Genomic DNA, 27,089 nt, shown 5'->3' with positions numbered 1-27,089 from the left:
GACATGCACCTCCTCTCTAATAGCTCAATCTTTTCCCCTTGAGGTTATGCCATACACAAGAACACAATGAGAGACCAAATCTGATAAACAGTAATTAAGACAAGGAAGATATTGAAATAATCTAGCCAGCTCTGACTACAAATTATGAGCTCATGTGACTCAGCCTCATTAATTGAGAGGAGTCTGAGAAGTCTCGAACTGAAAAGGATATTTTGGTCCAACAGAAAATGAACACTGCCAAGTCTCTGGGTAAAACCAGGCTGGTGGATAGCACTCTACGTGAAGGGGCCAGTTTCCTATTCTACCTGATCATACTAGGTGCATCTGAGGTTTGAAGTTTTCTTTCACATTTTCAGGGCAAGAAGCAGTGACGTGGTGTGTATGGAAGGGTGGGGTGGGGACTGGAGAGGGTGGCATTTCAGAGAAAGTAAGTGCTTGAGAAAGAGCAGGCAGGCATTGTGTACAAGTGGCAGTTGCAGGCTGTGCTTGTGAAGAAAAAGACAGAAATCAATGTGTACACATTTCTTCAACCTATACCTTCAAGGCGTCGTGGTCTCCTTAGTGGGCCTTATAACTGCCCTCCATGGCCTTCTTAACCTTGTTTATATGGTAACTGATTATGGGCAAAAACCTTTGTTGTGCAAGGTGAGTCTGAGGCTGAGTTTCTGTATTGGGGTTAAAGGGAAAACATGCACAGAAAGAAGCACTAAGAGGATGATATAATTTTTTAAATCCTGACTTTGCATATTAAGTCCAGGGCCTCAGTTTCAACAATCTCAAAACTAAAGAAAGTAGAGTTCCACAGAAGATGATAAAAATCATCTCCTACCTTAAAGGTTTCAGGCCAGTTTACAGAAGTAATTTTCCTAGCTAGACTTAAAATATTCCCCATGTTCTTGTTTATTACTATAAACAAGCCAGTTCATTTAAACATTTACTTTTATTGTGTGGTATGAAGTACCTAAGAAATCCAAGTATGTAATGTACTAAAATACCCATATTTCCAAATAATATTACATGGTATAGGCCACAGTCTCTGCAAAAGCATCATAAGTGAACCTGTGCCTTTATATCTTACAGTCCATTATTGGCTTCTGTTAAAAGTATGCTAACACATGATGGAGGGAATAAAGCTGATAACAAATACGCTTTTCAAAATACACATATACACAGCTTACAATGGAACCCCAATGGAAACAAGTCAAATGACATTTGATGTATTATCTATAAAATGTAGACTCTGCAATAAAAAGCCAAAGGCACATAAAAATATATTTTAACTTTAAAAATAACTTAGTTACAGTAATACCTTGCTTGTGTCTTAACCAACATGTAGCAGAAAGTCAAAAGTTTGCAATATAGATACAATATACAGGAATATATAAGAACTACAAGAAAAATCCCCAAATCCCATTAAATTGTTCAAATGCAAAAACACAGAAAGTTTTAACACTCAGGAAATTTGCTTATGGTGAACTCTAACAATATACTGTACAAAATAGTCTAGGAAAAAAAGGCTTAGGTGTTAAACACATGTTGATTTCCTCTTGCTCAGAAAATGCTGTTAAAACTCCTTAGGGAGACTCTCCCAACCCTTGTTCAGCCAGCACCAGCTCCTGGCCAATCCAAAGTTCTTACATGTTTACAAACAGACAAACAACAACAAGGGGAAAAAAAGTGAGCTGATGAGCAATGCCTGCAGAAAATGTATTCTGACTCATTTCCTCTTGGTGCCGGCCCAGGTTATTGTTGTTGCTTTCTAACTTGTTTTTGCAAATAGGGCATAATAGATACAAAATATTTTATAAGAACAGGTACATTATTTTAAGAAAATGTATCATACAATTAATGGCAAGAAGAAGAAAAAAACAGCCAGGGAAGTTTTTCTCTTCAACTGTGGTTAGTTGAGTTGGGGGGAGGGGAGTGTTTATTTTGTACCTTTTTATTCCAAAGGAAAGGAACTGTTTTCCTGTTACTTATTTTTATCCATGACATTCAACACTTCATCTAAAAAGGAGGGCCCAAGATCCAGCTGTAAGGAGAGAAGGGAACCTGTGAGGTCAGAGAGGGACTCCTCAGATTTAGTCTTTTCCTTGATGAGCTCGCAGGAGGCAGGATGCTCAAACATGTCTTCGGCTGGCCAGTCGGAGTACTGTTCGGACAGGCTGGAGGAATGGCTGCCTCTGCCCTGGCTGGACTGAGATGCTGAACCACTGGAGGCCCAGGAGGTATCTCCTTGGTGGATTGTCCCATTCTCCAACAGACTGCTTTTCTCCTGAGCTTTTTCCTCCAAGACAGGCTCACAGATGAGCCTGGGCAGCTTGGGCCGGCCGAAGGATTCCTGTTTGGAATTAAATGTCACTGGTGACAACAGTGGCAACATGAGCGCTTGGGACCCTCCGATGGCTGGGAGGGAGATGGCGTTTTTGAGCACAGGGGAGGGTGTTTCTGTGAACATAGAGTCGGACGTGCTGTTGGCCCGGAAGAACTCACTGTGCCCAGGGAACTGGCCTGAGTGCGCCTTCTCCTGGTTCCCAGGCAAAAGCTCGTAGTTCCCTTGAAGGAAGGAAATGTCTCCGAAGACATCGTGCTGGCCTTCTTTGCCGATGTGGATGGTATGGCGGAAGTCTCCCAGAGGAGGACTGATCATATCAGGAGACAAAATGTCCCTCAGTTTAAATTTCTTTCCCTTCTTGTTGTTGGCAGCTTTTAGGTAAATTGGGGTCTTGGCCGGCATTTTGGAATTTATGCAAGTCTCTTTCACAAAAGGAGGAAAGGGCTACTCTTTTCACAGGTAATACACTTGTCTGGAAAGTTCTTTTTGCTACGAACTGTCATATCATTCTTGCCAAGTGACTGCAGAAGTGGCTCTGAAATGACACAGGGTCTAAGAGACCTTGCTAAGCTTTTGGCTGCCTCAGGCTTCCTGGAGGCTGGTTACATCATCCAGTTCCTTCCACGACACTGGCAGACCTGGAGAAGAAACCAAAGAGGTCATGACCTTCCTTACCATCCTTCTGAACTACTTGGGCCTGAGTTTTCACACAACATTATAATAATGGCAGGTTCAGACCTGCACAAAGCCCAAGTTTATCCTGTTCCCTCTCAGGTAATCATTGTTTTTTTTTTTTTTTAAGTGACTTTCTTTAGCCTCCTGACTCTTTACCTGATCTCAGATCTTCAAAGGTTGCATTCTGTTAAGGCTTGGTTTAGATGCTTATCATTTAGTAAATGGTACTTCTCACTCCCTTTCTTTGTAAGACTATTCAATTAATTATAATGATTTTATTAATAGAAAGAACTCAGTAACAACACAGTATTAGTCTTGCTAATACACAAACCAAAGCAAAAGAACAAAATATCTTTTACAGACAAGTCCAATTAGTTAGATGCTGTCAGCAGTGAGTAGACTAGGAGAGGATAAGGATCTTGGACATGTTCCGAGAAGTGTGTCCATGCTCACGTTTCTCAAGTCCTTACGTCCTAGGCTTGAGCCTTAAGATTTTAAGTCCCTCTTTCTTTCTCTTAAGTGTTTTTTTTTTAATCCTTTGTTTGCCCCTGAACTAAAACGAGACAAACACACCCTTATCAAAATTATTTTTTTTTAGTTGGAGCCAGGTTGTAGCACGACAAGAATTTCAGGGTTTGAGGTATTTTGAAATGGAAAGAAAACCATAAAATTGCTTCATTTCAAATATAAAGCACGATGATCACAGAATATAATAGGCGAGGAAAGTATGGCTCCAATAGAAGAGCTTGTATGTAGAAGCAGTAGGCTCCAAGTTCAAACCTCAGGAGGGGCAAACAAAGACATTTTAAAAATCATTCACAGAAGCAGATCTAACAGATTGGGCTCTCATCTGGCAATATTTTGAAACATTATTGGTCAGGCTTCTGCGATAAATGTGATTCTAAGGTAGCCCTCAGGGTCTGCCTCCTGGCAGTTTAACGCCTCTGCTGGTAGAACTTGGGACTTGCATCTGTGCAAAGGCATGTCATGACTCAAGTAAGTTACAAAACAGAAGACACTATCTGAGCCAATGAGAAAGACAGCTGGATATGAGGGGTGCCATCACCATCTCACACCGTAATCTCAGTAATCAAGACAGGCAGATCATGAATCTGAGACCAGCCTAGAACACTCATAGAGGCCCTATCTCAACAAGCAGAGAGAAGAGAGGGAAAGGCAGCAGGAGAGGAATAGGCAGTCTCACTTTCCCCCCCACCCCTCTCTCTCCTCTTGCCATTGTTGAGGCTTTAAGTTGTCATGCTATGAGAAAAGGCCTGTGAATATGACTTCTGCTAAGGATGTTAGGGAGCTTGGTAGTGAATCTTGCCCCAGTTGAGCCTCTAGCTGACACATCTTAATCCCAACACAGACAGATCCTGGGTCTAAGCCATGCTCAGTTTCTGATTCACAGAGACTATGAGATAATCAAAGCCATTAAGTTTGTGGTAATTTGTTAGCAGCACAGAAAATCCATCCTCCCTACAACCACTATAAGTTAGCAGTGAAGAACACCTAGCAGTATTACAAGGGCTGGGTAAGATGGTGGCTTGCTACATTTGCTTTGTAGCCGCTGGGGGCCATCTTTATTTCTTTCCTTTCAACACGAGTTTTAGATGCACTGATCAGTGGCAGGTGACAAGGACTGTGCTCCACCACCTACTGGCAAAGGAAACAGCAGCTGCCCTAATGTGTGGACATGCATGTTGTCTAGCCAAGGAGGCCTAAAAAGGAAAGCAAGGATGAATGGATGGTACCCAAAGGCTGAGATCTGAGGATCAAGGTTCAAAGCCCAGCTTCAGCAGAAAAGTCAGAAACACCCTAAAATATCAATCATTCCTTCTCACATAGATGACAAGACACCCAGCACTACTGTCCTGACTCTTCGGCTACACGATGACTGACAGCCCCGTGGGTTGCTGAGACCACAGGAGGCAGGAGGCAGTCCTGAGGAACAGACAGCTAGCTGCCCATGCAGCAGAGGCCTTGGCACACAGGGGTAGCGTGGCAGCTGCCACGGAAAGATACTGCAAGTAAGGGCTGCCTGTGGTCAGCTGGGGAAACAGGGTTATGCAAGGCCAGGATCCAATACAACACAATCCACATTATTCCTTCCAACCTCCCAAAAAGAGGCAGCCAGAGAGCAGCTCTCTGCTACTCTGCCTGGTCACTTACATCTACTCTGTAATCAAATAAAGATATAGGGTGGTAAGAAGGAGGAGGAAAAAAGTTGGTTTTCTCTGAGGAAGGAATGCTCAGTCTCTAGATAGGAGTGAGTCCTGCGGCCTTCAGCTACAGGCTCACCTGGCCTGGGGAAAGGTGGATTTTATGCAGTGGCAAAGAGACAAAGGTTGGGAAGGAGTGGCTAAAAAAATAAAGCTAAATGTAAAAGAAGAAAGGGCAGGGGGAAACAAAGAACTGGATCACTATAGAGTGAGATTTAAGACAATTTTTCTTTCTTCAAATATTTAAAAGTATTACTGATTAACGGGGATGCAAATTTCTAAAAGTTTAGAGGTTTCTACTATGTGCTAGTCCTAAAAGCTCCCCAAATGTACTGGAAGTTGTTGTTTTTAAGACAAGAAAAGAAAGGAAATTTTGGGCAAAAGGCTAATTTTACAACCTCAGATGAGGTGGCTTGTGTGATGGTAAAAGGTGCCTGGCAGGTTTGACCAAGTGTCCCTGTGTTACCATTCTCTTCTTCCAGCTCATGGATACTGTGGATCCCAGCGTAGTGAGCTAAGGTCCTGTACCAATCACCTCCTTCTCTATCCTCCACTTTCCAACTCAGCAGGAGGGTCTAGCTACAAAGCTTCCGTGGGTTCTGTCATTTCCCTCTCAACACCATTTCTCCTTGTTCTTTCCACGTCATCTCTGCTATTGCTTATGCAGTTCCCTGACAGGGTGGGTGGCTTCTCCACAGGTAAGAAGTGGGCAAATAGCTAGCTAGATACACAGACAGACAGACAGACAGACAGACAAACAGAGGTCTCTTGGGAGTCAACATTGGCTTTTCTTTGTGCCAGCATTGTTCTAAAACTGTTCTTGTTCACTCACAAGAACTCATGGGGCTATGAGTATGTTAATGTTCCCATCTTACAAATGAGACTCTACTGAAGCACAGACGTTGAATCACTGTATGTTGTCGTACAGAAGGCCAGGAGTCTGAGCTCATGCCATGTGTTTAGGGAGAATACACCATGGGAATCCAGTCATTTCTCAAATTATGAAGTGAAAACCTTGCAGAGCGTGTGCTAGGCTGAGGAGGACGGGGAACAGACTTTTGGTACACCAGCTATGGAACATTAACAATAAACCTCACTGAAAGGTAGCTGGACAGTATCTTCTCGCCCATGGACCATGCTCTTGACTGGATTCCACAACACACTGAGGGATTTGGAAACAATACTCAGGTGTCTACACAAGTATATCCCAGAGCTGGGTACAATCTAAATGTCCATCTACAGAGGACTGGTTAAATAAATTAAGGCATACCATCCACATAAATACTATTTATAGCTAAAGGAGATGAAGCTCTTAATATGGTCAAATGGGAAGTATGTATATTTTCAAAGGGAATAAAAGATACAAAATATGTGAATCTATTTGTACTGGTTTGCATCCATAAAGTATTTCTGGGAGCACATACAAGAAGTTAATAATGGTATTTGCCTTCAAGAAGGGGGAGTGAATGTAGAGAAAGGGCAAGGGTGAGAAAGGAACTTTCTCCCTATCTCCTTTAGTGATTTTGAAATTTTAAGTCATATGATTAACTGGCCCTATAAAAATATTAAAACACAGTAGATAAATGCACAGGGCTCACACCGCATATTTTTGAAGAGCTGGTTTCATGTTATTTAGGCCCTGCAAAGTCGGTAGGACCTAGGAAATAATGATCATCCTGCAAACACTTCTATGGAAAAGGTATTCAAAGCCAAATCTGGATGATGTCCTCAGATTTACAAGGTCGGCCTTTCCTCACCCCATCATGATAAGGGGAAAGATCGTTACGAGGCTATACCCATGTATATGCTGAAGGATAGAAAAGATCGCAGCTCTCAGTGTTTTCAGGCAGATAGACAATGAGAACAGGCCTAGAGGCAGGACAGAGGACTGGCAGGACATGCTCCTCAGGTGCACAGCCAGTAAGTAGAGTTGCCCGGACTCGGGGCACAGCTTCTGGCTTGGGAGGTTGAGGGACACAGATGAACAACATTTGGGTGGACTGTTTCTGAATGCCTGGACATGAAGTCCTCTTCCTGATCTCCAGAAATGGCGACTTGGGATACTAAGGACTGCAGCGGTAGAGTGGTGGATGAACCAGAGCTGGAGAGCAAGGCTAATGGGCCATAGGTGAATGATTCACCTAGCATTGGGGGAATGAGCCCTCTCCAGAACTTCCTGAGCCAAATAAAGGGACTCAGCAGCTCTGTGTGTCCGTCAAGACTAGCATGAGCATGAAGTCCAGGGCATCTAGCCATTTAGTCATCGGTCAGTCACACTCAGTCCCTGGCTTTCCTGCCTTTACCCCTTTCCTGGTCACCCCTACTTGGTCTGGACCTGACTTTACTCTGTCTCCTAATATCTTCCCACTATTTTTAAAGACATATGGGGAAAATGATTCCTATGCATGGACCTCCCTCAAAAGTCCTTCCCTATTCCTGAAAACTGAACCCTCCATGACTGTGAATCCCTTGCTCTGAGCTTGTGAATTCCCTTCCCCTATTAGATGACATTTAAAATAATAGCAATCTAGGAAATCATATTCCTTGAAAAACATTCTAGTTTTAGGTGTTAGGGTGTAAAGATTTGCCAACAAAAGGGGTCCAGCCCCCTATCCCCCTCTCTCCAGGTGGGAGGGACTGCCTAGCACATGGTATCCAGCTATAGATGGACAGGATTTTCATTACAAGTATCTGTGAAAAAATCAAAGTGTGTCAAGACAGGAAACAGAGGACCTCAAAAGACGGTAAGGATAGCCAAGTGCTAGCTTGTCATTCCTGCACCAGGATAAACAATTCTCATTCCTAATGATTGCCTTGAACATAAATGACAGTGAAAACAATGAAAAATGATCATAGCAATAGTAAGAAAAAAAAAACCTAATGTAGTCTTTGAGGTTGTTTTTTTTTGTTTTTTTTTTTCAGATGAGATCTTGCTGTGCAGCCCAGATTGGCCACGAACTCATGATCTTCCTGCCTCTGTCTCCTGAGTATTTGGGGTTAACAGGCACCATTCCTGGCTGGCTTCATTTCTTTACCAATCCTTTGACAAACAAAATAATGATGAAAATATCCAAACAGAGCAACGGCCAACTGGTGAGGAAAAGCAAGGGGCCATGAGGGATGGGGGAGGCGAATCAGGGGAATTAGGTCTTGAATTACTCAGTCAATTGTACTGGCAATTCACTGGGCTCTGAAAAGAACAAAAGGTAGAGATTATTTAGAAATCCATTTATTTTAAGAAAGGAATGTCTGGTTTGTCTACTAATTGTTTTTAGATTCTTTGTGGAATGGGAACAAAAAATTTCATGCATCCTGAAAAATAGTCTGCAATGTTAATTTAAAACACACGTGTGAAAACAGCAGGTGTGGAGACAGGGTGCCTAGGTCAGTCCTGAGGGACCTGAGGTCCTTTCCTTTCTGCTTACAGGACGTGAGCTTGCCTCTCCTTCCGCTTACTGGCTTGTTATTACTTCCTTGAAGGGTATCTCAACTTCTGATCCTGTCATCCTTTGTCCCAGCAACGTAGCTGTGCATCCTTCCTCCTAGCACTCAGCCAGTGAAAAAGATTAAGTTGTTCTTCTTTCCTGTCAGAACCAACTGTCCTAAGGAAGGAGGATGAGGCTTCCACCACTCCCCACCCCTAATTGTTTCTAGAGTATTTATTTCTCTCTTCTATCAACTACGAGAAGATGAGTCCCCAGAAAATGATATTGGACGCCCTGGGTTTCACACTTCAGAAAGGATAAAGGCTATCAAGAACATGTTCCTACATGTTCTAAGGAGGATAACTGAACTTGTTCAGTAAGAAGTTGGGGAAAAAAAAGAAAACTAATAGGGAGGGAAAACTAATCTGTAGGGATCTGAAGGATTGCTTTAATTCTCTCGGAAAAGGGATTAGCTTGTTCTAGAAAGCCCTAGGGCAAACAGATTCAGGCTTCTCTAAAGAGCAACACAGATTCCTTGGAAAATGGAATGGACTGTCAGGGAAGTGGTGTAAGGCAGCAGACAGGTCATGGAATGAGGGTCTGGGGAGGGGTCTGTAGGGAAGAACATTAGCTGGAGCTTCCCTAATGTATGTAAAACCTCCCAGGCAGAAATATTATCACTACTATTTCCATATGGTCCCTTATCACATTCCCATACAAAGACTATATATTTATATTTCCATATAAAGACTATAAAGATGTTTACCTTTATAGAACATCCCTTAAAAAGGCTTTCTGTTCAAATTCAGCTGTTCTGACTAATATAAAGAGATGACTAGCCAACCTTTGGTAGCAGAAAACTCAAGTTACTACTTCAATGTTAGCATTCTTGTTAATGAATTGTAAACCTCGGTAAGAAGGCTTGTCTAAGATACACAAAGAAGCACTTTAAATTTCTAGGTGATGGAAATCATAGTGTTAGAAATTCAATACCAAACTTAAATGAAAATCTAAGGCAGCATTCAATGTAACCAAAGAACATCCTGAAGAACATGCCTTTCATATTTTTAGTCTGTTCCACTCCACTCAATTGAGAGGCTATGATGCCTTTTCTATTTTTAGATTCTTATCCTCTCCTCATAGCCTCTAAACTGGGAGCAGAACTATATGCTACAAGACAGCAAGCTCCATTAGCCTAGTTCCCCATGGCTAGGCTGCATTGTACAATCCTTACCAGACTGAGTAGGTTGTATTTTATGGACTTACTCAGAAAGTCTAATACACTTCCTCACCTTCAATTATTTATAAGTGGACTTCTTATTTATGACTCAGCTATGGCTTGTATTTACTTTCCTTTTACAACCCTGTTTATATAGGGACACAAACATTCCATATGAGACTTACTGCTCAGTTGTATTCATTCCACACATTTATAGGACCTAATTGTACTCTCTGAAAGATCTTTTAGAAGCAAAATTGGATGACAGAACACCCATCCCACTGGGTCCCAATGCTTTTGAAGAGAGGCCATTAGGGCCTTTTCTCTATAAAAGTAAGTTAATGGGGAGGATCTAGTATGGACACTGATTCCTGACAGTTACACTGAAGCAAGTTCTCTCATGCCTGGCTCATTCTGCATGACTGGTTTCACAGAGGGCTCAGCCTCAGGGCTGGTCAGAAGCACCCAGGCAGCACTCTTCTTTGATGGATAGGAACCTAATAAGGCCATGGCTGTGAACTGCTGACATGCATCATAACTAATGGATCTGACTTCCTGTGAGACTATACCAGTATAGGAATTGATTTTGACTTTCAACAATATTTGACCATAATATTCTTTCTAAACTCTTCTTAAAAGCAAGGAACTTGAGAAGCTGCTGAGTTGCTCACAAGAAGAACTACAAACATTTAAGTCAGAAATTACTCTAATGCAAAACCCCAATTGTAACACAGCAGAATGATCAAACTGAGCTTCATCTTGCAAATGTGCCCTTCCTGGTCACTACATACAAAGAACATGGGCTGTCCATGTTTATTGCAACCCTGTTCACAGCAGCTAAACTGTGGGATGAGCCAGGATGCCCCCAAACAGATGAATGGATATCTACTATCTCAAATGATCCAAAGTAAGTTGACAGATATCCAGATTAGGGACTATTACTCCCTGTGAAATTTGATGGCCATGTTCCTAGTCTTTTGCCTTATGACAGATAAATTCTAAATACTCCATTCCCCTGGTGGGATGAAGGGACGAAAGATGAAGGCTTTACCAAGATGGTAAAGCCCACTACAATCATCCCTACTCCTTGAATGGACTGAAACACAGTTCCTCTGCATCAAACCAATACTGAGTATATTGTAATATATGGCAGCGACCAATTCATTCTTCACCAGCTCCATGGCAAATACCTTTCTATTAATGCATATCCTTGCCTATCCACACACATTGGATGAATGAATGAATGAATGGATGGATGGATGGATGAATATACTACCTAACTAGGCAGAATTTCTGTGAGCAGGGCACATTTATTTTTCTTCTTCCCACAACATAAGGCATGCAGTTGAACTTCAAGTTCAGTGGTGTTACGTCCGTTAACCAGTTTGAACTTGCATCATAATACAGGACACATGTGAAGAGTAATAGCTAAAACCAAAACTCTTTCTCAGATAGCCAAGCAAGTTATCACCTCCTGTAATACCTGGAACATATCTCATAGGACATAATCTCAGCTTAAGCTCATATTTCAGGCCAATCCACCAAAAGATAAGTAATTAGAATTCTAGTCACAGCTTTACTGTCAACCTGATCACATGAGAACTGCCAACCAATACTATCTAATGTCTTACAACACGAGATTTCCCTGGCAATGACAGGCAGCGAAGCCACCTTGGCCTTGTCAGACCCTAATAGTGAATAAAAAAGAGGTCCTAGACACTTCACCCTCCAACTCTGTCCTTTTGCTATTGTCAAAAAGAATCTCAAGTGGAATTTCAGTTTATAGTAAAGGTCAAAAGATTAAAAAAAATTTTTTTAAAGTTTCCTGAGCTGAGGAGGTACCTCAAGTTAGAAAACAAACATCCTGTTCTTAGAAAAATGTTGTTAAGAGCTGCTAATTCTTTTCTCAGAGGAAGCACATGCATGTGACAATCACACAGCTTTCTCCAGGGACAATAGCTCCCTTTCCTTGCTATTGACATTTCACTTCCTCCCAAAGTTTCTGAAACTAAGAACTCTAAGTTCTTTCCTTAGAATGCTCTCCTACCTTCTCACCATCAGCCACTAATCATCACATCCTCTGAGACCTGCTTCATAGTCATTTCCTTACTGGAGGAAGTCTTCTCTATGCCACCTCACGTAATCCGGCCTCAAGGCTGCCAGGTTTGTGTAGAGCTTATTTGATTTGTCATTTTCCTGTTTTTTGGCTTTGTGATTGTATGTCTAATACCTCTAGGTAAACAGTAAAGCTCAAAAATACTAAGGTAAACAAAGGTGCTAAAAGCGATGACTTCAGTTGCTAAGTCTTTTCATTTTGGTTCACCTACAGAGCCTCCTGTGGGTTCTGAACACAAAAGGCCTCAAATTTTGCTGAATAGGCTCTTTCAGTTTTCCTTCTGCCCATCTTTTAAACCAAGGGTCTATATATAAACTATAGTAGGTGAGTCAAATCCAGCACCTTGTTGTTCTTTCATATATATATATGTATATATACACATATAAACACCTACATATGTATATATGTGTGTGTATTTGTGTGTGTGTATGTATGTATGTATGTATGTATGTATAGCTAAAGTTTTAATGGATTACATAATGGATGAATAAACATTCACTTAAGTATTGCCCACAGTGCACTGATTCTCACTGGAGGTGGTTTTGCTTCCCCCAATCCCCAGATGGGGATGTCATAATGCAATGTCTGGAGACATTCTTGAATTGATTCTCATGATTTAGGTGAAGAATGCTGCAGGCAGTCTCTATTTCTCAGAGACTGTCCCCAGATCAAAAGATTATCTGGTCTCAGTAGTTGGGAAACCTTAGTATAGCTGTTCTTGCCCAACATGGCCAGAGTTGAGTAACTGGGGGACTGACTGTATGTGGTCCTCAAAGTCTAAACTACAATATCCTGACAGAAGCCTACACCCCAGCCTCAAATTGGCCTTCCTACAGAGTTTCATGACGGACTGTCTGACCACTGCAACTTACTGGCAAGTGGCTGTGGACATACATAAGGCTGAAGCAGAGCTACTTTACGTGAGGCCATAACCAGGATCACAGGATCCATTAATACAGAAATTAAAAATAAGCTCTTGGTAGATGATTGAGAGGAAAGATGACCAAATATAGTAATTACATTCAATGTATATATTATGAAAATGGAATTATGTAACTGGAGCGTCTGTGTTGAGTGGAGCTGGAAAAGATGGGGGAGAAAGGTAAAAGGGGTAACATCAAACAAGATAGGTTGTATTTATAAACTGATTTACTGAGCTGGAACCCCTTTGTACCACAACTTGAAAGACAGAGAAATACATTTTAAAAAGGAAACTCTTGAGAATGCTTTGCCATTGATATAACAATCAAACATACAATCTGTAGGGTTTTCCCCCCCCCTCTATGGGTAAGTCTGGGCTATGTAGTTAGTTGAACTTGCATAAGAGGTACATGTAGCCCAAGCTGTTACTCCACTGTACACAGTAGTCTCTTATACTGGGCTGAAAATTGAAACAAACAAGCAGACAGCGGCCCTGACTTGAGTTGGAGAAGCACTGGACTTTTTCTCCTGAAGATGGGAAATCTTTCTTCTTCCTTCTGCCTGGACAAGGCATATGACTCCCCCACTTTCTTCTCTTAGTAACTGGCAGAAAGTTCTCTAAATCCCAAACCCAACCGTCATCCTGTTTCCTCCACCTACCTCATTCCCCATAGTCTCATTATGTCTCTCTATCTACTTCACTGGTTCTACCTTACTTCTGTTCCTCACAGTCTCTCTGTTGCTATATCAGGGTATGAGCTCCTCATCTGTCTTCTTGCATCTCTGCTCTCCTACTTTATCTTCCAAACTATCCCAGAGTGAGCTAGCAAGAATCCTCTGGTAAACGCACTCGCTGAGGACAGGCCCACCCCTACAGCCATGAGATAAGAGAGCATGTGACTACACAGGCCACCCTGTATGCTGTAGGAGTGAGATTCTTTTTTATAATTAGTCTATCTTCTTGTCTAGCCCAGGTTAGCCTCAAATTTGTGATTCTCCTGCCTCAGCCACCCAAGTGCTGGGATTACAGACCTACAACATCATACCTAGTTCAGAAAGAATTATCTTTTTTTTCACAGGAGGTACTGAATAAATGTTTATGGAGTAAATGAACAAACAAGAAAGCTTAACAGCTTTGAGCAGCTTCCTTTTCAAGCCTGTTTGCCCTGTTGAACATAGAAGATGGAGTCTGTCTACTACTCCTACAGGAAAAACAAAAACTGTTTAACAAGACATCATCCTCTGTTTACTGATGAGAAAGGCTTTCTTTCATTTTCCTATCTGTAAGGCATTTTAACTTTCCCCGACCCATGTACAGTAACATCTTAACAGAGTATCAGTACAAACCAGACTAATTTTACAAGATGTACAGCTCTCTGGGATTATAACAAATATTTGTGGACAAGCTTTTGAAAAGGGAAATGACTTCTATCCATGTCTGGAATGCGCAAATAAGAGTCTTAGAGAGTTAAGACTCAAGGCAAATTTGACAACACAGATCCCTGAATGATTCAATTCCCTTGGCTATAGTCAAGTGCAACTGAAAGAAAGAGGAGAAAACAATGAGCCCACTCTTCTGACTTTTCCTTCCAAAAGGAAACTGGTAAAGGGGAAATTGGCCCATGTGATCTAACATGTATTGGGAAACCTCAAGAAATTACAATAGTCATTCTACAGAAAAGGGAAGCTCAAGGTGGAGCAGCAGTCTTGGGAAAGGGTTTTGATACTTCTTACGAGGCATGATTTCCCAGGCTTGATGAAGTAACAGCCTGAGGTCCTACAAATACTTGTGTCCTTCTGATTAAGCAACCATATTTTAGAGCCCCAGAAAGATATCTACACAATAGATTAAAAAATACACATAGGCTATTACTTGATTTTTGTTTGTTTTGCAGTGCTAGAGATCAAACTCAGGGCCTTCTGCTCGCTAGGCAAGCAGTGGACTACATGTACATTCCCAAACAAAGAACTTGAGATTTTCAACATAAGACAGAAAAGGAACTACTAGTGACTATCGTATCTTTAAGAAATTGAATTTTGAGCACTGTTTGAGGCACTGATAAGTTCACATAGCAACTGGGTTTTCTTTTGTGAGAGTTGCTAGATGGGTAGATTATACACCAAAGGCTGATTTTAGCTAAGCATGAGAAGAATCTCACTGATAGGCCAGCTGACTAGATAGGCACTACAGATGACCTTATCTGCAGATAGCATGGGACCCTCAAGGAGCCTGCCAGCACCTTAGACAAATGGGGCTCCAAAATCACCTTGACAGACTGAGAGGGGGAGGATGAAAACAGTGAGGAGGAGGAAGTCCTGCACTGGGTAAAAGTTAATTATGTAATCATGTAAGTACAGAACCAGGCAGGATGTGGCTGGCAGTTCTTAAACAAAATAGACCTGGGCATTTTAGTTTACCAGAAGCTTACTGTAAGCTGACATTGATTGAGACCGTGGCTGAAAGAGCTACAGCCCTCTAAAGCTTGCTGCGCAGGATTCATGAGCATAAGTCCCAGAACCCACCTGGGGACCATACCTTCTACAAGGTTCTAGAAGGCAGTGGCTGCCAGAGAAGAGCAGAAAGCTAGGTGGAAAAGGGTCTGCCCTGTGGCCAGCTGCTCGCCCCAAAGCATAGAGCCTTGTCTTTTGCTGTGGTAAAAATCCAGTCTGAACTGACCCTTGACAAGAAAAAAAAAGTTCAAATAAATACATAAATAAAAAGGATAAGAAATCATTCCAAACAGCAAAACCTCATTACACCCAAAGTATCTTTGCTTGTTTTAAAAAGGTATGAAGCCTAAATTATCATGATGTATTTGAACAGAACATACCTTTTCCAACTAAAGGCATGACAGTGATCAATTACTGGCATCATATGTGTACACATATGACCTTCTGGTTGTTACTAGAACATGACAGATTCCCAAATGTGTAAGCTGTCTACATAGAGGCCTGCCTTTGAAGTTCCTACTTTCCAGCCTGCTGTCCTAGAGAGCTATATTGCTCTAATGACTTCCAACTCAGGGATTTATTATTAGCATGATAGCTATGCCAATAGGTAACACAGATCCTGACTCATTGCATTCTAGCCTTGAGATTCTAGCACCAAATGCTTCATGTTAGAGATGAGGAGACCCTATGAAGTCAAAGTTATGCCATTTGGATCAGAACTAAGATTACAACCTCTGCTTTCTGATCGCTAGTCTTTGGATGGTCCCCATCACAGAACCATGAGGCATTTGCTGGCATCATCTTGCTCACAGCTAGTACTTTACCACTTGAGTCATGCCTCTAGCCAAGCCAGCATGTTCTGATACACTCTTCCAGTTCTATTCCCATTCCAACCTATTTTTCGTTGTCAAGGATACCTTGTGTTCCTGCAATGCTAGGACATACTGAAGGATGTAGCTTCTTCTATGTACTAGTGTATGTCTTCTGTCAGACCTGTCCTGCAGCTCTTCTGTGCAAGATACTCTGGACCTGATCTCTGTAGAGATCACTGTGAACACTGGTACAGTCACCCCCTTGTAAAGTCCTGCAGACAGAGCCCTTCTTCCAGATGATTTCCCACAGAACCATTTCCTGATACAATCACTTCTCAGTTTGCATGTTAGGTAGAGTTGTATTTTCTAGCTGTTGATCTATGACCAATTCTAACTTTCTAGAATATGCAAACATTTCCAAACTCACTGAAACAAAAATCCTTTCTTCTTTTCATTTTAAATTTGGGATTCTAGGGTTCTAGTATTCAATAATGACAAATAAACAATAAGGACAAAATAAACACTAGTTTGGAGCTCACCAATTTTTACTGTTCACTAGACCACTTAGAAATAGTCTCCTCACCCCTTAAGCATAGTGGCATACATCTGTAATCCTGGCACTCAGGACACTGAGATAGGAGGATTGAGAGTTTTGGGTCAGCCTGTATTACAGAGACCCTGTAGAACAAACAAAATATCAATGTTATGTTTCATATTACAAAGCTGTATAGTTAAAAATTTTAAACAGCTTTTCCACCAAAAGTATTGTCAAAGTTTATTATTCAGCTCTGGTGGAAGTTAGCATTGAAATCTATTGAGGCCAAAGAAGGTTTTTTATTTTGTTTTTATTTTTACTGTATTTTTTTTAAAGGAAGAGCTATCTAACTATTGCTGTACATCTACTTGGCTTTCTTAACATGGTTTGTGGGTATTGTTCTGTTTTGTGGTCTTTAAAAGGAGGGGGCAAAGATAGAGCACAGAAGGTTCCACAGAAACTGGACAGCTCCAGGGCTGTCACCTCTGTTTTATAGGCAACCTGAGCTATTCTAAGTGATGCCTTTTGGAAGCTATGTTGCATTCTGAGCAGCTCCTGGGTGACTTCCCAGAGCATCAAAGGGCAGTGAAAGCTTGGCAGGCTGTCTTGAGCACACAACACAGTCTCTACATGTCTGAAGCCTTCTTGCTTTATCTTTCACACCAGAAGTTTATCTAGCAGCATCCAGGGCATGTGCACAACTGTTACTGGCCCCATTCATCAAGGACAGAGCCAAGGCCTTCCTGTTGTGTAGCCTCTTGTGGTTCCTGCCTTTCTCTCTGCTAGGAGTAATACTGTTATTGTCAGGACTTCAGGACAGGCCTTTTGCACATAGTACATGAGAGTTCAACTGCATTCCTGGCCTCTGAAATGCTATCTCTCTGGTGATGGCAGGTCTTCCTTTCTCATTTTTGAGTTCCATATTTGTACCTAGTAAATCTCTGGGTCTAAATTAAACTGCTGATGTTAACTCAAGCAGATTCATGCTGGATTCAGTGTAGAAGAAGGTTACTATCCATATGGGACCAAGATATCTTTAATTAGTAAATACTTCCTACTCTATTCCCTAAGGCTAGCAATTACTGTTATCTTCCTTTGGGTGGTGATACAGTTCCACACAGAGTTATACAAATGACAGAGGCCAAAAGCCATAACAATAATGGGACCTAATAGCTTTCCAAAGGCTCTTTCCAAGTCATGAGGGTGTGATATTAGGTACATGAAACAGACGAGTTCAAATCCTGCTACCACTACTTACCTAGCTGTGTGATCTTGGCCAAGTCACTAAAACTGTTCTGAGAAGAGAGGGGCAATCCCATCAACCTCAAAGCCAAGTTACAGATATTAATTAAGAGGGCCAGTATTAAGTACCTAGCAAAACCAAGCAACATTGAAAACATTAATGGTTTCATGCCTATTTGGAAGCAGGAATGATAATCCGGTGTCACATTGTTCCACTCCTTGAATATTCAGAATAACATTGCCACTGTGAGTTACAATGGACAAACTGAAATGCGCAGGTTGTCACTTGCTCAAAGTCACATAAGCATTAGCCCCAGAATGAGGCTAGTCTGACCCAGGGACTTCATAAGTTCAAGGCACTTTTTCTCTCCTTCACTCAAATAATTGCTGACTTCAGAAAGTTGTACATTTTGCATATGCAAATTTAGGTATTTACTTTCTCAATTTGGGTTACTAATATAATCTGGTATGTCCTCAGTCTCCACACCTATAAGATTTGGTATAAGCATTTCTTCTTTCGTAGAATGATAGTTAGAAATGAGGACTCAGGATAGACTTCAGGCTGGAAGTAGTTGTTACATCAAAAGTGAGAACATCTGAAGAATTCTCAGCCTTGCATGCTTGGGTACAGATTTGTGGCTGGCTGAATACACTCGTTTCAAATAACTATATTTGTTCTCTGGCAAACACCCTGCATATTTTAAAATAGATGTTAAGTTCTTATTCAATCAATGAGAAGAAAACCAGAGTCTAGGTAGAAAGAAATTGGCCTAGGCCTATATAAAATCAGACTAAAGGCAAGAACTTATATACTTTAAAAGAGAAATGTATTCCACCCACTGGACACATGCTATAGCTAATGGGTAAACAGCTTGTAAAAATGTTATAGCTTGGTTTTTTTTTTAACAAAAATTTTTAGGTGATACAAGTTAAAGTGACTTTACCCTCACTGCTGTTGAATACCAGGAATTTTACAAGTGGAATGGGGCAGCTTTTGTGAATATGCTGGACATAAAACAAACTACCACATTAAAGGAAAAGCTGGAGAGCAGACAGGGCAAAGGAGCTGGGGGAGAGCCCTTCTGCGATCATTGTCCAGCCTTTCTGTTTATGTGTCTCGCACCACATTTAACTTTGCAATAAGAAGGGGAAAAAAAGCATAGGAAGGGGGAGGGAAACACCACTCTAGCTGTCTTCTATGAACAGAATTTCAGGCTCAGATTAAGAGAGGGGAGCTCCTCTTAGTGCATGTCTGCAGGGGCATGTCTTATTGCATGTCGCCCTTAGCACCGTGTTCCAGTCATGGAATTCATAATGTAAATCTCTAGCAGATGACACCACTGGAAAACAGAAATTACTGGAGATCCCTGAAGGCTTTCAGAGTCCTCTGAAGTTCTTATCTGTGAGCCTTGGGGGGTGGGTAGTCCTGTTTTTTGTTTTTTGTTTTTTTTGCCATGGATGAAGCCTATTGAGAAATCCATGATTTTTCGGAAGCCTTGAAAAAGAATTGTCAACCATTCTCTGACTACACAAGTCTGTATCATTTGTTTTACATGAGACAGCACTAAACAATTTACAAACGGCCTCCTCCCTCCCATTTCAGTCAGAGTTCATTCTCTACCCCCTGCACTACAGGTAATGTCCAAGAGAGACTTCTGGAACTAGTCTGGGTGGGGGACAGGGAAAAAGAAGCTGTGTTTTAGAGACTTTTAAACTGACTCAGTTTAAGGCATTCTGCTGCTTCCTGGCTTAGCCTTTTATTCTCCCCATGATTTGGGGAGGAAATCCCAAGACTGCCTTTGCTGTTAAAACTGGGAACTGGGTTATCTGCTCCCCTAATTTTTAATCTTTAAAAAAATAAAACACAAACAAAACCCCACAAAACTACCTCCCCCCTCCCCCACCCAAAAAACTCCACTGTGAAGCTGAGAGCTGGGAATTGGAGAAGGAACCTTTGTCTCCCTCAGCTTCCTCCCCAAAGCCCCCAACACACTCAGAACACATCAGCAGCCCACTCCCCCTGAATACACGGGGGCTGGAAAGAGTCATGTTCCAAATTCTCCTGACATTCCTTTTCCCACCCCCATTTTAATTTACTCACTTTTTTTTTTTTAAGACAAAATGTAATTACTTGACTGTCAGCTTGGGCTGCGCTCTGGGGCTTTTCCTCCTTTCAACACAGCTGTGCTCTGGGCTCTGATGATGCTATCCACGAAGCTTGTCCCAGCTCCAGCCTGGCTCGGTAATGTAACATTCAAGTGCATATTTATTTTTAAACTGACCTCTCCTAGACGGTACAGTATAAAGGAGGTCCTGCCAAAAAATATGCGACTTTCTATTTATAAGATGAAACACATGCCTCTCAAAGGGCGACAGGAGGGGATGGAGTATAGTAATTCAAACAGGAGGAAAAAAAAAGAAGACTGGCCCGATCCATCCGTCCTCCCGTGTCTGATACCAGACTGTGTCAAAACAGTTGCTAAAAAGGAGAGAGAAAATCTTGTAAACGCTTAGCTGTTAAGAAACCACGGAAACAATTCAACTGCCAGACCTGGAGGTCGGCAGCCTCGTCACCACGTCGCCCGTGAGGAGAGGGCACCCAAGGGTGGGGTGGGGGGGCTGCCCCACAGACGTGCGGGTGCACCCCAAGTGCCATCCCGGTGCAGATACAAAACCTGAGGGGCGCGGCAGTCAAGTGCTGCTTGCTCGCGGGTGGAGAACCGCGAGGGGCGCCCAGGAATGGCTGTCAACCGTTCGGGGTGTGTGTGTGGGGGGGGTGTCTTGCAGCCCCGCAGTCCCAACCCTGAAAGGTAGTGGGCACAGACCCGGGGGGCGAGGGGGACAGTGCGCTCCGGGACCGCCGGCCCCCGCCCCAGGCTGGGTTTCCAGCCCCGAGGCTCCCCGCACCCCAGGAGAGCAGGCGGCGCCCCGGGTCCTCCCGAGCCGAACGCGACCGAGCGCCGGAAGCCATCACCCTCGGCGCGGCGGGTAGGCTCGCAGGTAGACCGGGGGTCTGGGCGGGCACCACTTACCCCCTAGCCGCGGCACCTCCTCCCCGGGGCCGGTCGCCGACGCCTCCCGCGGGCGCTCGCAGTCCGTGTGGGTGGCGCGCAGATTCAGGCGCGGCGCGTGCTCACGGCGGTCGGTATCCGCCCGGGGACCACACCGAGACGCTTCAGGTCGGTGGCCGGATCTCCGGCGGGCTCCGTAATCGGCTCGGCCGCGGCGCGCTGCGGGGCCGCGGAGAGGAGGGAAGGTGTAAGCCCCGGACTGAGCGCGCGGCTGCGGGACGCCAGCCCTGAACCTGCGGAGGGCGGGGCGGAGGGGCGGGGCCTGCGGGGCGGGGCCTGCGGCGGCGGGGGCGGAGCCTGCGGGCGGCCGCGGTACCTGTGCGCTGCTGCGGCGCACGCGCGGGACCCACCGCCAGCGGCGGTCCACGGAGGACAATGGGGGACCCCCGTTATCTTCCCAGCGGGGAAGAGGGAGGAGGCGGCTGGGCCCTCCTCCGAGGATCAGCCACCTGGGCACGGTCAACGGTCCCTGGGCACAAAAAGAAGGCCCAAGGGGCGCTGGGTTCAGAGGGATCCCGGAGCGCTGCCACCTACCCGTTCCGCGCCCGGGGACAATAGGACTCCGCCCGCACCCCCTCCACTCGTGCCAGGCCTCTGGTCCCCATCTCTCCTCACCCCCAGGAAGCGAACCTAGCGGTGTCAGGCTCGGATGCGGGCGGGGGTGGGCTGGGCGGGCGACCCGCGGGGACAGTCCAGCCACCTGATGGCCGCCCCAGGTCCCCCGAGTGGGCGAGCGCAGCGGAGTGGGATGGGGTCGCCACTGGACCGCGGCGAGCGCGCTCCCCTCGCAGCTGCCTCCAAAACCCGGAGAGCGGATTGCGCTCCCGAGAGACGCGAGGGGGCCCGGATCCGGTGGGGACGCCCGCCAGAGGGTGAACGCCGACGCAGCAGGTCTTTCCAGCGGGGCGGGAGGCGTTCCCTCCCCACGGCTGCTCCGAGGAGATTTACCCGAAGCTGCGGAAGCGGGTGGCGGCCGCCGCAGACGCGCGAGGGCGGAGGCGCGAGGGGCGCAGCTGCCGTCCCCGAGCGTGAAATTCCGCCCGCGGCGACACCTGCGCCCGTCGGTCACCCGGGCCTCGACTCGCCCCGGGCCCCGAGCGTGAAGCTCGGAGAGTTCACGGTAATTTTCTTCCAGCCACGCTCCCGGGTCGGAGACAGGAAAAGGCTGGTGTTTTCCGGGCTGTGAGGACCTAGCCCACACGGTTAGCTTGGAGAAGGGCTGGGACCCCCTCCCCCCCAATCTGGAAGCTCCGGCCTTGAACTCCGATCCCCAGCCCTGGGGCCTTCACGTGGCATGGAAATCCTGGCACAAAGCGGAGACCCTCCAAGAGACCTCGGCTTTGCGGAAGGCAGCATCAGCTCGAGGTCACCAAGGCGACACCTCCCGATCTGTGTGGAATTTTAGAGGGTGCAGCTTGAGCTGAAGGGGGGAGCCACGGCCTAGGGCCAGGTGAAGGTGAAAAGGAAGTGGACACGCCTGTTCTGGAAAGCAGAACCCTGAGCTGCGGTGTTTAAAGGCAGGTCAAACAGCCACGAGGTCGGAAGTCAGATGTGAAACTCGGCCTAAGGGATGCTAGAAATTGGATAAGGGAAACAGCCCGAGAAGATCGGAAAGGCGGCATTGTGCCCTTTCTCACCCCCTCCCCCATGACCACGGCTCTGAAGTTTCCTTTGGCAAATACCTGAGTTCCTCCTCCAGATTCCCGAACGTTTTACTTGGAGCTCATATTTCAAAATATATGTTCCATTTGGCACTAATGTAGATATTTATGTATGAATTCTTTGAAAAATATTGAATGTTACTTGGCATACTTAAATAAAAGTATTTTTTATAAACATTTGTGCGTGTTTTTCTTTACATATGGTAAAAGTACAAAGATGTGTATATATTCTATATATTCTATATAAAATACCACATGAAGAATTCCTTTTGCACACATACCTTCCTTACACGTGTGTCTCGACTCTCATGCATTTTTAAATTTTGCTGTATTGTTAGCTGCTGTTAAAAGCACTTTATTTCCATATAACTAAGTAAATACCTTCTTCTGCAGTTTCTGCAGAGTAGCAAGTTGTTGGGAGATAGCAATTTTATTCCAAACCCCTGTTTAAGCTCTTCCAAACCATTCCAAGAAGACTTGCATCCCTCTTGATCTTTTTAAAATAAGATTTTACCTCTGGGCTCTAAAACATTCACTCAGAACCTACCTCTTTAGGGGAATACTGGTGCTGGTCTAATTTATGCTGGCATTTTTTTTATACTCAGTGCTATTTATTTTAACTGAATGCCTTCAGAGAGGAAAAATGTCCTCATATACTGATTTTTTTCTTCCAAATGAACACTTTTCTTATACTTACTGAAATAGGTTTTGACTTAATGAATTTACATGTCAATATGTTAGGAGCTCTCCTAACTGGAAGAAAGAGGAAGGTTTTGGTTTAGGAAGATTTTAGGGGCTCTGAAATTTTGCTCTGGAGTTAGGAAACGTTTATAGCCTTGAAAATTTGGTGGGTAACCTTAGAGGACTTCGTGGAGATTAGTATTGATAGACATCTGTCAGTAAATGCTTTTCTATCTGTCCCTTACTCAGGAGAAGAGCTGCAATAGCAGTGTCCATGGTGTGCAGAAATCAGTCTACCTCGGTGGGAAGCAACGGACCAGTGTACACAACAAGTGCAGACCATCTTCTTTTTTTTGTTTTTTTAATTTTGTGTTTATTGTGTACCAGTCTCAGTGCTTGGTTCTACATTGAAATTATCTCATTCATTATGGAAAATAATCTTACAAACATGGTATTATTATTTTTTCCATATATTTTTACTGTAATTAATAGAAGGGTTACATTATATTCACCAGATAGAAGGCGCATTACTTCACATACATTGATACCCTTTCTCATGTTTTGGTACCCGTTTCCCTCCTCCTACCCCCGCCCCTCATCTTGTTTTCCCCCCTTCCCTATCCAATTTCAAATAACCAATCAAGCATATATACAATATATCAGATAACAAGGTGAGATACTGTAACAATATGAGATAACCAAGGGACAGCAAAGGAGATGAGAGATAACATAGGACATTTAGGACAACAATCACTCATTATATGGCTTTTGTTTCTATATCCTGGAAGTCCTTTCATTTAGTATCAAACTATGTGGCCTTCTGTATCTAGGTTTTGCTCTATTGCAAATCTCTTGCTAGGAGAGCCCAAGGTTTCTACTGATTAGGACAAATGAAGGAAACCATTGAGTCTATGTTCCTTTGAGTCTGGCTTACTTAATATGATTTTTTCTGTGAGTCTGGCTTACTTCACTTAATATGATTTTTTTCTAAGTCTTTCCATTTCCTTACAAATGGGGCAATGTCATTCTTTCTGACAGCAGCATAGAATTCCATTGTGTATAAGTACCACATCTTGTTGATCCACTCATCAACTGAGGGACATCTGGGCTATGTAATTGTTTTGATTTGCATTTCTTTTATGGCCAGAGATGTGGAGCATTTCTTCATGTGTCTATAGGCCATTCTTATTTCTTCTTCAGAGAAGACTCTCTTTAAGTCTTTGGCCCGTCTTTTAATGGGATGGTTGTTTCTACAAGTGCAGACCATCTTCTCACCTCCTGCTGCTGAGTGTGGCCCACCCCTGGTATGCTCCATTGGAATCTTCATTTGATTAAAGGTTGATGGTTTGTATGCCCACCTAATGTTGAAGCAGCCCAGGGTTGTGCTTCTCCACCTTTTGAGTCACCAGTTGATTTTAATGTTGTCCATGAAGCACCTCTTGGGAAAGCAAAGAAAACCACACAATGTGTCGCAGAACAAGGGTTTTTCCTGCAGACCAAACTATTGATGGCAGGGAAGTTTTGGATTAAACTTCAGTCACCAAGCAAAGACAGCGGCATTGTTGGCCAGACAACTTTGTGGAGGATTCTTAGAAAGCCAGTTGAGCCGTGAATTAGGGAGGAGTAATGAAGGGTAATTTGGCCAGGTGGAATGCACAGGAAAATGACCCAAGAGAGAAAATACCAGGTATCCATTTTCACATGTGTTAACATGAAACTGAATAACAAGATTGTAGTCTTTCACAGCAGGCTCTCCTGGTAATTCCTTATTCCTTTCTAACACTCCAAAACAATGAATACCCCTGTGGTTAGCCCAGGTGAGGAACACAAGAACCCTATCACATGAGGTTTCATGTGAGACCCATGTCCTATTACTTGCCCAGTCTCACTCATCTTCCCAGCATCAGGCTATTTCACAGCCCACTCTCTCAGAGTGTGCATTCATCTGCTTAGGACACTTAACTCACCAAGGGCTCTATTCATTACCGGCTTGATTCAAAAGACACTAAGGGAGAGATTTTCTCTCTCCTAAAATAGCAACCCCATCTAAATTCCCTTTCTCTGAATAACCAGAAAGAATAACTTCTTCGTGACCTGGCATGACATCATATTTATTTGTAACCCACTCCTAACCTGTCTGCAAAAACATATGGACTTGAAGTTCTTTTGTAGCTCCTGTACCTAAGAGAGGGCCTGGCACATGGTATGTACTTACATATTTATTGAATAAATAATCTCTTAACTACAACCAGCAATGAGTGTAAAAGCCTTGTTTACAAACCTCATAGCTAGAGACTGATATTATATTAAACATTCCTGGGATATACCACATGGATGCTGAGACTGAAACTTCAGTCATTTCCTTTTAGTCTAACTGAATCTGAAATACAAAACACATGGAACATTTTAAGTTTTAAAAATTCAAACATTTTAAAGGAAGGCTTACAAAAAATGTCTTTATAGTCCATGTATAATGCATAACTATTTTTCTCCTGGCGAAGCTGAAATATATTCTTGTATGCTCAGCTGGGGTTTTCCTCCAAAATGCCACATCCAGGCTGAGCTCAAGTGTGTATGTTCGTGATTATCCTCCTAAGTTAGAGTTAAGGGGAAAAAATGCAAGAGCAACTGGAAGGTTAGAACATTTGTTTATTGGTCCTTGTAATGGAACAGGACTTTACACATGCTAGGCACATGCTTTACCACTGAGTCTCACCCCATTCTGCTTAAAATATCAAAAGCAAGAGAGATTCTCTTAGTTTGAATATCCCACTCTTGGTTACCCATTTAGAATTTCACCCATGGGAGAAATATGTTAGCTTGTGCTGATGAATTTGTTTGACCAGTTGCCAAATGCCAAAGTATTTTCTAACCAGTGATTTCCTTGTAAATAAAGGAGTTCTAGTCACATCTTGGTTAGGAGAGTTCAGTTTCACCTAATCAAATGCAGCAAGAAATGGCATTAGAGGAGACTTAGCATGCATTCTTCAGGCCTAATTCTAAGTTCTATAGTTATAAGCAAGCTAGAGAGTCACTCACTGTAACCACCAAATCCTAGGACTTTTTTTTTTAACTGGAATTTAGTTCCTGAATACAGGCCAGTACCAAAATGATTTATGGATCAATTCTTCAAATATAGATGTATATTTAATTTGATTATAAATAGAAATTGGTGACTAATGAAAAGCATTACTTCAGATTTAAATGAATTTTACAAATTCTTTTTTATATTTTCATCCTCATTTGCTGATAATTTTGTGTTGGGTAGGTTTTGTTAACACTTTTGCTTTGATGAATGAAGGACAAAAAAGTCTTATTACAAGACCTCAAAAGTGAATGTTCGTATCTGTTTTCCTGCCATATTGGGACTACCTCCCTCATCTCTGTGCCTGTGGGATCTCGTACACTTCCTATTATAGAGTCTCTGACACAAATGTGTGTTGGATGAAGGAAACATCTCCTAGGAAGCCTAGGAGAAAGGATGGCACTTATGTTGAAATTCAAAGAAAAAAAAAGAAATGGAGCACAAAGCATAGGATGACATATGGTTAGGGAATCTGTAAATATTTAGATTCACTTGTAGATGGAAAGACCTGAAAAATGTTAAATGCTAGAAAAAGTACAGGATAAGTTCTCTCCCTCCATAGGGATCATACAAAGGATTGTACAGCAGGTACAGGGACACGCTTTGAAAGTGTAAATGTGAAATACGAAAGTGTAGTG

At 43.2% G+C, this 27,089-nt stretch overlaps 1 protein-coding gene across 1 annotated transcript; it reads right to left on the bottom strand.

The window, feature by feature from the left end:
• Positions 1-370: 370 nt before the first annotated feature.
• Positions 371-21,223, bottom strand: Cdc42ep3 (CDC42 effector protein 3). The gene is made up of 2 exons (XM_090337132.1): positions 20,986-21,223; positions 371-2,973 (listed from the first exon to the last, which is right to left on the bottom strand). The coding sequence occupies exon 2, from the start codon at positions 2,735-2,737 to the stop codon at positions 1,973-1,975; it is 765 nt and encodes a 254-aa protein (XP_090193258.1). The 5' UTR covers positions 2,738-2,973; positions 20,986-21,223; the 3' UTR covers positions 371-1,972.
• Positions 21,224-27,089: the final 5,866 nt, after the last annotated feature.

This window comes from Megascapheus bottae, chromosome 7 (genome assembly GCF_031878675.1).
Source record: "Megascapheus bottae isolate mThoBot1 chromosome 7, mThoBot2.hap1, whole genome shotgun sequence".
NCBI classification, from domain to species: domain Eukaryota; kingdom Metazoa; phylum Chordata; class Mammalia; order Rodentia; family Geomyidae; genus Megascapheus; species Megascapheus bottae.
The sequence above is the reverse complement of the archived record's forward strand: the minus strand, read 5'-3'. Positions and strand labels throughout refer to the sequence as shown.

Bases quoted from the DNA above. Each gene is read 5' to 3' on its own strand.
- Cdc42ep3 (XM_090337132.1), bottom strand. From the start codon at position 2,737: ATGCCGGCCAAGACCCCAATTTACCTAAAAGCTGCCAACAACAAGAAG.